Raw genomic sequence first — 13,352 nt, forward strand, 5'->3', positions numbered from 1 at the left:
ACTATATAAGGATAAGACCTTTGCTAACGCTCTTCTATCAACAAAATCGAAAGCTTGCTCATAATTGATGAAAATGAGGACCAAAGATGTTTGACAACGAAGGGACTTCTCAATTATTAACCTAAGAGTGAAAACTTGGTCAATATATCCTCTACCTTTTCTAAAACCGCAGTCTAAAAAATATCATACTACTAAGTAATTTGCTACCTACAGAGACCAGACTAATGCCACAATCATTACAACACTCACACTTGTCACCTTTTTGTTGTTATGCAAAACGTGTAGAAATTCTATATTGACTTTGTTTCCGGTAGAAATCAACTCTAGCAAGCCGCTTTTGTCCTTTAAAACTCATAAGATCTCTTGCCTGGCAAGAAACTCAGCTGAACATCATCAGATTTGCCAAAATTTAGCCTTTTAGCCTCTTCAACCAACATGTTTGCAGCTTGTTACTTGCAGTTATCAATATACATTCTGTTCTTGAACATAGTTATGCTACATTATTAGAGAACATCTTTACAAGCTTGAAGGGAAAGTAGAAAATATCTCAGAAAACAATATCATCAAACATACTATTCAGTAGTACACTTACCAAGGGTGCAATATACTTTACATATTTTTAAAGTTCTTCTTTGGCTTGGTATACGTCTTATATAATTGAAAGGGTATCATCATAGACTCACACTACTGCATGAACCCGGTTGTATCTACTTTCAATCTTCGCTTTTGAAGCATCCCAAACACTGCATTAAGTTTTCCTCACTGCCAATCTAGTATTTATCACAATGCATCATAATCAGGATTCAATTTTGTTACTGCTGAAGAAACTGGTTTTTTGGCAAGTAATTAATATGTTTTGTGCTATGGCATAGAGAATTGTCAACAGTATCTTCAGTTTTGAACCAATTTAAGCTAAGTTCTGACAAAGCAAAACAAAAATATGCTTATGAAAAAAGAATTTTTGGGGGCAAATGAAAATTGCTGGGCAATTTGCGCTGAAGGTGATTTTTTTTTTTTCCTCAATTGTTTCAGTTTTATTTGAAGGATCTGTATTATTATGAATATTCTTTGGCCAGATGTAAGCCTACAGCATATACTGATATAAACAGAGGGTACAAAGGATTTTCAGCAAATAGCTTAAGATGTGTTTTCCCTTCATTTATTAAGAGCTAGGCTACTCATTTCAAAGATTGATATAACACCAAACACATTTTACCTGATTCATCCAGTGTTTTCGCCACCTTCTTTCATGCATTTTCATTTATTCGCAGGTCCTTGTATTCTTTGCAGTGTATATCATACAATATAAGGTATGATTTAATGCTTGTTGTTAATTTTCCAACATCTATTCTCTTTTTTTCTTAAAAATACTGCCTTGTAACACGATTTTTTTCAGTTATAAGTTGAAGCACATTCAAATATTATAGCTTCAAAGTTGTCCAGATCTCTGGGTGTGCTTCGCCGAGTTAAAAACCTAGTATCCTATAAAATTCTTCGGTTACTTTATTTTGCTATTTTTTACCCGTATATTTGCTATGGTTGCTCTTTATGGGCTAGTAATTTTGTATCATGTTATAAAAAAATCCAAAAAATCCAAAATAAAGCCGTTAAACTTTTATCACTTAAAACTTTATTTACTCATAATATTAATGAACTTTATACTAAGAATCAACTTTTTGATATTTCAAAAACAAGAGACTACCAAGTTAGTATTTTCACATATAAATTTATTAATAATATACTTCCCTCTTCATTCGAAAATTTTTTCTCCATTAATTGTGATCTTCATAGCCACGATACACGAGGGGCATCAAATCTGGTACACACATTTAGAAATACGGCTAGAGCTTCTTTCGTGATTAGAAATTTTGCCCCCTCTGTATGGGATATTATTCCAATTGAAATAAGAAATTCGAGTCGTTTGGCTTCCTTCAAGGCTGTTGTTGAGAGATTCTTCCTTGCAAAAGAATAGTATGGTAATGATGCAAAAGTATAGTAATAATGCGTGAGTGTCATAAGTAGAATCTTTGTATGTAGTAATATGTAGAGTAGAGATGACTGCCACCTGCTGCCAACAAGCCCCTCGGGGCTTTCTTAGCAGGTGCAGCAAAATGTTTTGTATACATGTTTTTGAAATAAATTAATCTAATTTAATCTAAGCGTGGTTGAGCAATTTTTTTCTGCTTTGGAAGACGTTTTTGTAGCTTGGTAAAGCAATTTTTGCTAGGCTAAGTAATATTTGTGCTTTGTCAGAACTAAGCTTTAGGCTAATAAGTTTAGCTTGTGACTGGCATGTTGAAAGTATAATGGAGGTACAAAGGCGTGCAAACAATGTCAGTGAATCCATTTGTTTAATAAGCTTTATCAGACAATTCAGCAAACTCTGTCTCTCATCTATCAGTATACACAGATCTGGGAAAGGAATTTCATCTTCAGCAATTCCTTTGTTTTTGTCCTTTTCAAATTGTCTGAAAGCCTAAACAAAGTTTGCTGCATTGTCTTTAAGAACCCCTTTAACTTTACCTACGTCATGCTTGATACTATACTCTTTCTTTCCTGAAATCTTGTCGTGCACATGTGACCCTGTGGGTCATCAAAGGTCATAGCACATGTGACCTTTGGATCATCAAAGTTCATAGAAATCCAGTAGTTGAATTATGATAGATGTAATCAGTGCTTTAAAGTTAGCTACCAGTATTTTCTTTAGTTCTTATCATCCAGCTTCTTCCCCAGGGTCTTTCTACAAATAACAGCTATGTCTGGAGCCAGCTCTGGAATCAATCTTTTGAAAGCTGGCTGTTCAACGAGGTAAAGTGGATGCATGTCTTCCACAATGCAGTTTACAATCAGCTCAGGTACTTTTTCACCACGAACTTCAGTACCCTTTGTAATGAAGAAATCAGCTTTTAGTGGCTTTGAAACAGAATCCATGGAAGCTTGATCCTTTTTTTTCTTTTCTGCACTTTTTTTTGTGGCTAACTGTACACACGGTAGCTCCTGTTTTTTTGCTTTCTCTGTGTTTAATTCAGGAAACTTTATGTACAGAGTATGGTGAGCACCTAAAAAAATATACGTGATTCAAACATATTTAAATTTGCTTTTATTCAGTGAAAAGGAAACAATTTTGTATTTTCAATGTAATCTTGAAAAGAATTAACCAGTAACTACTCCTTATTGCATCATTTGTAGACTTCTGATGAAGTAATATACTCATGGAAACATTTGAGAGCCATTTAATCAAGTTGCCCAAGGACTATTCTATTTGTCTATTCCTTGAGGAATTAAGGTATTGCAACCTCAGTTTTTTAAGACACTTCCTTGTAACAAGGATTCTTGATTACTTACACCTATTCTCTGTTACGGCCAGGAATAAAAAAGGGTAGTAATAAAAAATTATGACTGACTAATTGACATGAGTAATTAAGAACAGGAAAATAGTGTTAAAGCGACCACCTGTTAGAAGCAGCCACCTGAAGCAACCTGCTTGAAAGGGGATAAGGCTATAGAAATATACCAGCCTAATCTGAAATACAACAAAATAAGGAGAATATGATTCATCATGTCTGGAAATGCCTAATTTTAGTTTCCTCCCATCATTTATCTTATCACTAATTGACAAAACTCGGAAAAATCACCACAGTTTTGTATGGCTTTACCATGATTTTTCCCACTTAGGTCGTATAAACCGAATGATTATGAAACATGTCCCCATAATCATACTATTCACTTTTTACAGTTTAATATTGCATTTTATTGAAGAATAGACCACAGTTTTTAACAGAATTTGATGTTTTGGAATAGCAATGCAGAAGTTGTGTTTTGGTGGATTTCTTCCTCTAGACTAGTAAGCCTTAACCTATCCTCAAAAAAGAACCCATCAAGATCAGCCAAGAAAAGGAAACTCTTGATTGCAGCTTTAGAACCCGTTACCAAGTATCTTTCTGAAAACCATACATTTAAACAATGTACAAAAGAGGCTTTTGTGAAATTTGGTTGTTGCACTCAGACTGCCCTTTGTTTTATATGCTGCCTTTAGGGATGCAACCCAATTTGTTTTTCTTAGAATGTTGTAAAATATTCCAATTCCTCATACGTCAAACTATTTCGAATTCCAATTTTTTTTTTTACTTCTAAGCTACTTTTCAAATTTTCCGTTTTGAAATTCTAGACTCAATGCTCTGAAATCTTAATTTACATATGAAACATAGTGTAATACCTGGCATAATGGACTCAAGATTTTACTTAGTGGTTGTCAAGAACTCTATGGTACCCAGAGACTTCAAGTAACTGGTTATTTTACTTCTGTCTGCAGGCTAACACTTCGAATCTAGAGACCTAGGGAAAGCTAGGTAAACAGAAGAGACAGTTCAGCATGTACCTCTTTAAGAAGAATGCTATGTGCTGTATATTCTTATCACCTATGCTGTATTGATTATTAAAGCCCAGGGAACCCCCTAATTATTTTTTTCTTCAACTTCTCTTGATTCTATGCTTAATACATATAATCACTTTTTATGTGGTGCAGAAACTTTAGACTGGAATTGGTCAAGTCTTGTTTTTTGGACATGATTGATTAATTTTATTTTATTCTATAGATAGTATCTCTTAAATGGCATGTCTTAAATGGCATGTATAGTTTTCACATAATTTGTTTCTATTTGAACAGCCATATAGCCCTTTTCAAAGCTGCAACACTAATGTAAATAGTTAAATAACTATTTTTTTCATCATTGTTTTCAGTTTCTAATTGATACCTATCAATTTCAGGTATCTCAGTTGGCTGGAAATTGATATCAAATAGCTTATTTTTCTTCTTGTTCATCTTAAATTATATCTATTTTAATTTTCTTCTTCTTAGTCTTAAATGATATCTGCTTTGTTTTTCTTCTTGTCAATTTTAAATTTTATCTGTTTTAATTATGTTCCAGCTCTGGATGTCTTGGTGAGTTTAGATTGAAAATGTGGAGACAAATCTGGTGACACTGATCAAATATGGGGATCAACTTCAAAAAGCTGAGTTTGAACCGATGCATTGCTGGAACTTTGGCCATTTATCTTGTAATATTTGGTTTTATAATTATCATGCATATCTCAATTTCAAACGTAAGTTTAGCTTTTTATTAAACAGATGGGTTTTTGTATATTTTGAAATATTTGTTTTTTGAATATATCCCTGGGTGTTTTTTTTTATTTGTTTATTTTCTTTGCTAATTGTTGGGCAGCTATTGCATTTAATAGCCAGATTTGCATCCTCCCATATTAATTGACTTATCTTCCTGTGTAATACGGCTAAACTAGTTTTTAGTGAAGTTCCTGTGTCACAGTTAAACTAAAGACCCTAGCTTTGTCCATTGGTATAATTGGTTTAAAGAGAAATAAGTTTCTTAAACATACCTGGATATAAAAAATATGGAGTGAAAAAATATTTGTATGGAATTGTTCTTTTCTCTGTATTTTGACTCTCGCCTCCTCCAAGTAAATAACCCCTCTGATTTGGCTGCTGTGGGGCCATACCTATCAGCACCCATTCTGTAAAATGTTGGCCTACATTGAAATTTTTAAAAATCTGTGTTTTAGTTTGTATTGTTGGTGAATGGTTGTTGCATAAGATTTGGGTACCAACAATTCAGTGATGTCAATTCACGAAAATTTAAAGAGGGAGGAAGGGTGCAAAATGTATTTTTCAAAATATGGGGGGGGGGAAATTTTGTCAGTTTTTAGTTTATTCAATAAAAATTCCAAGAATGGCAATTTTCAATGAAAACGCCTCTCAGAAAGGATATTTTCCAAAATTTAGGGGATCCTAGGGGCACATATGCTTTCCTTCCGATTGATACGACTACAGAGCATATATTGCCCCAAAGAAGAGCTTAGAAACTATTGATCTTCAAATTACTGACTCATTCTTTTAGAATCTAGTTTTGTGTTTTGGAGCATTTGTTCAGAGCTCAGATAATGCTTTTACTGATCAATAATTTTTCCATTTGGCTTATTTGTTGGTTCAGACAAATTAAAATGTATTTGATAGTTCATTCTGACAGATGTGATTTTAGATGATTTTTTATTTTAAAGGTGTTTTTTATTTTTTCAATATAGAGTTGTTAAAAACATAGGATTCGGTTATTTTGGTTTTTAAGTTTGATAAAAACTGCGTATGCAAAGTTTTTTAACAGCCTAAAAAAAATTTTCATTGAAAAGTTCCAATATTTGCATACGGTAATCGTTTTTTGTACAACAGTATTATTTAATATTTTATCAGTTTGAATATTTGACCTTTACGCAAGTATGGGCACAGATCAGTGGTTTCACCTTTGAACCCACACCTGCTTTTCCCCTCCCCCACTAAAATACAGAATTCTTACGACTTGTGTAACACTTTTGTATATTGTCTACGCAATTCGTTTATTTTTACGTTAAAGAAAAATTTAATCCCCCTCACCCGAAATAAATTGCTGATTTCCTTGTCTAATTGTTTTGTCCTTTTTTTTGCAGATTTATGCTATGTTTTCAAAATACTCTTATAGTCCAACCTATGAAAGTGATGTAACATATGTGGAAGCCACAGATCTTTCAAAAATGTCAAGTTTGAGATTTAGTCTCGAAGATATGATTCGTCTAAAAAACTCTGTTAGCATGGAACTCCGAGACTTGGAATTAAAACGGCGGAAAATTCTAGATGAATTGACAACACTGACGAAAAAAGTGAATGAGACAAGGGCAAAAATACTTAAAGTACAAGTTGAAAAAGAAAAAGTCTATAAATCGTTAGAGCAAGCTAAAGTAATGCGACTTGAGGCAATGGAAAAGAATACTCCTGAACTGGCCCCACCCCTCCACATAGTACCTCAGTATGATAAAGAATCAAAATATATATTTGATAAATCAGCAAGTCAGTGTAGGCTGGACTATTGTTTCGACTTTTCTCAGTGCCCCCTTACAGAAGAGTTAAAAGTATTTTTATACCCTGTTGCAGAAAGAGCGTTTGTTGATACTCTAATGTGGCAAAAAGCCCTAGAAAGCTCTGGTTTCATTACTAAAAATCCAGAAGAGGCTTGTTTGTATTTTGTGGTGAACCTCAACAAGGATTTGACCAAACTAGCCCACTGGAGAGGTGATGGAAGAAATCATGTTGTAATAGATTTGAATAATAAGAGTTTAAGTAGTATGAGTAGGGCCATCTATGCCAGACAGTATTCTTCTAGCTATAGAAAAAATTATGTTATTGTGCTTCCATTTACAAAAGTGTCTAGTGATATTTTAAGCCTCCCACCCTTATCTCCAGCCCGTCGTAAATATTTATTAAGTTTTCAAGGAGAGGCTAAATCCCAAAGCCCTGAAGAACAAATTGTTATATCTGTTTTGAAGAAATTACAGTTGTCAACAACTGACGATAAATTTCTAATTCACTTCAAGTGTATAAATAATGTGCTTAGTGCAGAAGAAGAAGAATATGCTTTATGTGGAACCTATCAGTCACGTGAAGAAATATTGAAAGAATCAACCTTTTCTTTAATTTTGTCACCTCAGGATTTTAAGATTACATCAACAAAAAGTGTACAGCAGCGCCTTTATGAGTCTTTAAAATTTGGTGCAATTCCTGTTATTTTAGGCTACATTGACATCCCATTCCAAAATGAGATCGACTGGAGTAGAGCAGCGATAATAATGCCAAAAGCAAGAGCCACCGAAGTTCACTATCTGTTGAGAACAATTTCAGATGCGGATGTTTTAAGTTTACGGCGGTTCGGGAGGATTATTTGGGATAAATATTTTAAGACTACTGAAACTGTTGTGGCAACCATGCTATCTGCGTTACGCGATACATTACGGTTATTTCCAAGCCCTTTAGAAGAAACACCGTCCTTATCTGTGTTCAATTCCACTTTCAATGTGAGTACCTTGTATAGCTTTTACTTAGGAATTGTCAGATGAGATCGCAATCAGTTGTATTTATTGAGCATGGCTCCCTCATAAATCAGAATGTTTGTACAATTGCTTCCATAATGTCGTATTTTTTCATAATTTTCGCTTGTTTTGCATTTGCTTTAACCCCCCCCCCCACACACACACTTGAATAAATCTCGTGTTTAAGACTTAAGATTAGGACTTATGGGTGTCAATTTCCTATGCAAGGCCAAAAAACATTTGATAAGACAAAACAAAAACATATTTGACATCAAACATTTTTCTAAACAAAAACGAAAACTTCCTGTTCAATAAGCACAACAAGACTCTGCTATAGCAGGAGAGCTGTCATCCCATTAGCATCTTTATTGCTTGCTCAGCCCCCCCCCCCCCTAAGAAAAAAACCTGACTGTAGAACTTACTGTTGAAGGCTTTAGAAAGGTCCAAGGGCCACACTTAGAGTGGAAATCCCTAAACCACGCTCTTTACGCTACTGTTCAATTCTTTCTATCACAATACTTGTATATTTTGAAAAGATATTTCCTATTCCGCGTCTTCTATAGAAAGGGCCCCAGTGCCCCTTTCAACACCTTTATTGCTTGCTCATCCCCCCCCCCCAAAAAAAAAAAAAAAAAACTTGACTGTGAGTCACACTGCCAAAAACTTTAGAAAGATCCAAGGAGCATAAAGTGAAGATCCCTAAGCCAGGCTTTTTTTTTATGAGAGAAGGCAATGTGTATGTTGATAACTAAAATCAGATTTAAAAATAAGTTGATTAGATCCAAGATTTTTACTTTCGTTGATTTGAGGAAGAAAAAGATATTCAAGGATTTTTAATCAAATTTGCGGTAGGTATGGGACAAGGTGATCATTTCAAAGGGGTTTTCTGTGTATAGAATTGAAGTGGCATTGCCAAACAGAAAGCTTTTAGGGACCAGCAGAGATTTAAAACAAGTTTGGAACTGTAACTTTAAATGAAATAAGAGCTCAGCACTTTTGATATACAATTTTAGCATTTGTATATTTGATTTTTTAGTATTTATATTTTACACTAATATCATCAATACAGACAGGTGAAGACTTTAAAAACTATTCAGAAACACTAATACAATCAAACAAATTCATTACATAACATCCTCACGATGGGTTATACCCACACGAATAAACCGTGCCAGATCCTTAGTGCTAATAGAACCCCCATTTCCCAACAATTTTCCACCCAAAGCTCATCCCTTTCATCCACTCCAAAAACCTTTTTTTTAAAGCCCTTAACCCTTCACACTTCCCCAGAAAATGGAAAAAAAATCCTCCTACTCTCCACACATCGGGTAACGTAAGGACCACTCTTCATTCTAACCCTTCCTAAATACCTCCTTCGTCTCCCAGGTGGCATAACATTATCTCTTAAAGAAATTACCCACTTAATATAATCCCCATATAGTCCAGCACTAAAAAATACCTCCTCTCTCCGTGTCTCTTTTACCACAGAATACAAACCAAAAGAGTCAGACTTTCTAATCTGGCACTCCCACTTCTGAATATCATGATCAAATAAAATATAATTACTTATTTAGAAGCCTCTTCAACTTGCCTACGCCTACCAAAAACTGAAAGACGGGGTGAATATAAGAGTATGCTGAATCTTTCATTATAGACTTATAAGGGTGCAAGTACTCCAGTATGACCTGCGAAGTAGAACCTTGTTAGATTGTTAAATTCTGTGAATTTGATTCTTTAATTCTCTTTTCAAATCTTTTCAAATTTCTAAGAAGTGTTCTTTTTTAGAATATATGACTGGTATCTTTTTTTTAGAATGCCCATATTTATTTTATTCCTTTACCTTTACCTATTTTGCTCTAATTTTAATTTCTTTTCATTCTTTCTATTTTTTTATCTTTTTTTCTTATCCGAAATTTTTTTTTGTATAGGTGTTGCAATTGCTTATTTTAAGATTTAAATTCTTTTAGCCATTGAAAACTGACCCTCCGCCATCTGATGAAGAAATAGATGAATATCTTGGTCCTATTGAACCACCATTACCCTCTCCAAAGTTTGTAAGGAACTACACATACACAACAATGAACAGCTATGAGCGATGGAATGTGATGTTTGAGCCGTTTCACCTTTTCCAGAATACTCCTTTTGATCCAGTTGTCCCTACTGAAGCCCGATTTGTTGGTATGTATATGCAATGCACGTCGCTGGCTTTTCTAAAAAATACCTGGTTTTGCCAAGTCTTCTCTGGTTATGCCCGAAATCCTGAAGGGTTTTTGGTCAAGACTTTCTTGGGTCAAGGTGTCATTTTTGTCAAGGCAATTTTGTTCTAGGTAATTTTAGGTGTAATTCCTCTCTTCAGTGGCTACTGAAGGTCGATTTGTTATTAATATGAAAAATTATGTAGAAAATATTGTATATGTAGAATGAATAGATTCACTGTCTTTTTCTGTCCAAATCTTTAATATGTTCAAGCTGTATCATATTTTTCAAATTTTATAACATCTAATGAAAGTTGTCATTTTAGTTGTCATTTTAAAGCATGCCTATGATCAACTCAGTGTCAATAGAAAAACGTAATTTAGTTCAAAAGTCAATAAAAAAATTAACCGACAAATTCAAAGAAAAGCATCGAAAACCCAGAACAAAATAGAATTAATATACTTAGCGTTGGCATTTAGTGACATCTTTTTTTTCTTTTATGGTATTGTTTGGTTTCTTTTGATAATAAGCAATTTGTTGGTAATTTCTTAGGATATGCAAAAAAAAACCTACTCCCATACAGTAGCATAAGAAATTTCTGGAAAACTGTAAAATTATTCCGTTTCCATATGGGGCCACGGGTCAGAAGCATTTTATAATCAAACAGTTCGTGGTAACGAAATGTAAGTAAGGAGCGACCCGGCTGAGTTTTGATACCAATAGATATATCAAAAGAATTGGCTTATTATGCTGATTCTAAATATATAAGTTTCATAATTCCTACTAATTATAGGCTACAAGCCTGAAAAAATGTGCCTTATTTTCGAAAAAAGGGGGAAAAGCCTCTTAAAAGTACTAGAATCTTAATAAAATGACACAATCAGATTTAACATATCAGAAAACCCTACTGTAGTGGTTTCGAGGTCTTATCTCCAAAAAATGAGGAATTTTGTATTTTTGCCAGAAGAAAGATCGTGAATGCTTGTTTATTTCTTTATTTGTTTTTTTTCCAGGGTTGATCGTATCGACCCAGTGGTCCTAGAATATCGTGAGAGGGCTCATTCGAATGGAAATTAAAAGTTCTAGTGCCCTTTTAAGTAACCAAAAAGAATGGAGGGCAACCTTGCTCCCTCCCCCGTCTTTTTTTCCCAAAGTCGTCTGATAAAAATTTTGAAATATCTCATTTGCTCATCGTAGTTGAAAGGTCCAATAACTATGCTTTTGGATATAATATAACCCCCCACAGCCCAAGGGAAAATGTCTTTAAGTCATAATATTTGCCCTTTTTTACATGTCGTATTTGTTACTGTGGAGTATGTATTCAGTTATGGGTGGGGGGGGGTGATGTTTTTGCTGGGGGTTTATAAACGGGGTGTTTTTTACGTATAACCTCCGGGGGGAGGTTATAAACGGGAGAGCTAGGAATAAGTAAAGATGAAAAGGTTACGTTGGGTAGCAAAAAGATAGATAAGGTGGGTAGCTTCACTTTCCTTGATAGTATTATTAGTGAAGACGGTGAGAGCAGTGAAAATTAAAAAAGAAATATCCAAGGCTTAGGGTGTTTTTTCACACTTAAGAAAGTTTGAAAGAATAAGTCTGCAAACGAAGATTGTGATTTTGGAAGCTACAGAGATGATAGTAGTCAAATATGGCTCTGAAGCATGGGCGCTCCAAAAAGCAAATGCAGATTTGCTAGATGTTTGCCAGATAAATTGTCTATGGATTGTTCTGGGTACCGGCTGACTGACCATATTTTAAACAGTAGGCTGTACGAAAAGTGTGGCTCACTGCGCCTTTCTAGGTCTACAATGAGAGAAAGGTTGAGGTGGCTAGGGCACGTTCTGTGGATGAAGGATGCCGAAGATTGTCCTTTTCGACCAACCGTGTATGGCTAAACGGAATGTAGGTCGTCCACGGTTGGAGTGGGAAGATGTCACAAAGGAAGATGTAAAGAAAATTGGAACTTCCTGGAAGGGTGTAAAGAGGGAGGCTTTGAATATATCGGGATGGAGGAGGAGCATGCGTAGCTAAATTGGCCTCAGTGGGCTTGTTACTGCCGTGAGTCGTTAGTAGTATTAGTAGTAAGGATCCACATGAACCAGGAATCCCTAGTAGGTGCAGGTCAGACGAACCATCTAATTTCAGCCTATGATGCTTGTCCGAGGAAACGGGCTTTTCTTGTCCGAGACCCATGAACTCACTAAAAGAAACTGTTTAAGTTGCTTAAAACAAGAAGAAAATGTTCCAATGGAATATCTAACGAGTCCAGAAGAGCAGTTAAAATCATCTTTGGAGAAGAATTTATTGACTATAAATATCTGCTCTTGAGTCTTTAAAAATTGAAACACAAAAAGATTTCCGCTTTTTACTGATAATGCCTTTCGGGCAATTCCTCGTCGCTATCAGGGCACCAATGGGGGAGGGGGACGTATTCTCCTCTAGATTTTGAAAGATACCTTTTTTAGTATTGTCTTTGAAAAAAACTGCCCCCTCCCGGATTTTGGAAAAATATATATTACCCCCTCCTCCCCAGGATTTTCATGATTTGGCACCACCAGGACCGGATTTAAAGCTTTGAAGCTTTTATGGCTATATTTTTACTGCTCTGTATTCATACCATTGGAGGAAGGGTCAATCTTCCTTAAGAACATGACACTTTATGATTAACATGACATGCTTCTTTATGATGACACTTTCTTTTTTATCGCAAAATATGATAATATTTTGCTTATATATTTCACTTATATTTTACTTTTGATAATAATTGTAAAATCAAATATTTGTACGTTAGGGTATTAAGTAAATTAAATAAACCAACAAGGTATTGAAAATAAGCTTAATCCTTTGGTAGGTAGCAACACATAAACACATGTACGCATTATACGCTATTTTGTAAGTAGGACAATTTATCTTAAAAGCCAATGGATAAAGCCTTCCTCCTTGCTTTTTTTCATGCGAAGGTGTCTATGACGTCATCGCATGCATCTCTTGAGCCAACCTTCTCTCGATAGTGAGAAGGGATAATGATGCCAATCTTTTGTGTCTGAAGATTTTAAATAGTTCTCCACCCGACGAAGGGCAGAGAAGGATCTTTCTCCTGTGAATTTTGTCACAGGTACACTAAGAACCATTCTGAAGGTGATATCAATGCTTGGATAGATGTCAACTGCATCAAAATGACGCTAAACCCTTCTAACATCAATTAGATTAATGTTTTTTCATTTCTCCATCAGTATTTTGTACCAAGAAGG

General features: G+C 34.8%; 1 protein-coding gene across 7 annotated transcripts in view; it reads left to right on the forward strand.

The window, feature by feature from the left end:
- Window positions 1-13,352, forward strand: part of LOC136042327 (exostosin-3-like) — a 121,582-nt gene that overhangs the window by 71,383 nt on the left and 36,847 nt on the right. For 4 of the 7 annotated variants that reach the window (XM_065727287.1, XM_065727285.1, XM_065727282.1 and 1 more), the window contains exons 2-4: window positions 4,929-5,103; window positions 6,493-7,890; window positions 9,873-10,083. In XM_065727287.1, coding sequence (XP_065583359.1) covers window positions 4,993-5,103; window positions 6,493-7,890; window positions 9,873-10,083 — 1,720 coding nt within the window. In that variant the 5' untranslated portion in view covers window positions 4,929-4,992. Of the gene's footprint in view, window positions 1-1,271; window positions 1,311-2,757; window positions 2,856-4,928; window positions 5,104-6,492; window positions 7,891-9,872; window positions 10,084-13,352 lie in introns of those variants that run through there. The other 3 variants (XM_065727284.1, XM_065727286.1, XM_065727288.1) reach the window with 3 other exon arrangements.

The sequence above is a fragment of the Artemia franciscana genome, unplaced genomic scaffold, assembly GCF_032884065.1.
Source record: "Artemia franciscana unplaced genomic scaffold, ASM3288406v1 Scaffold_1109, whole genome shotgun sequence".
NCBI lineage: Eukaryota > Metazoa > Arthropoda > Branchiopoda > Anostraca > Artemiidae > Artemia > Artemia franciscana.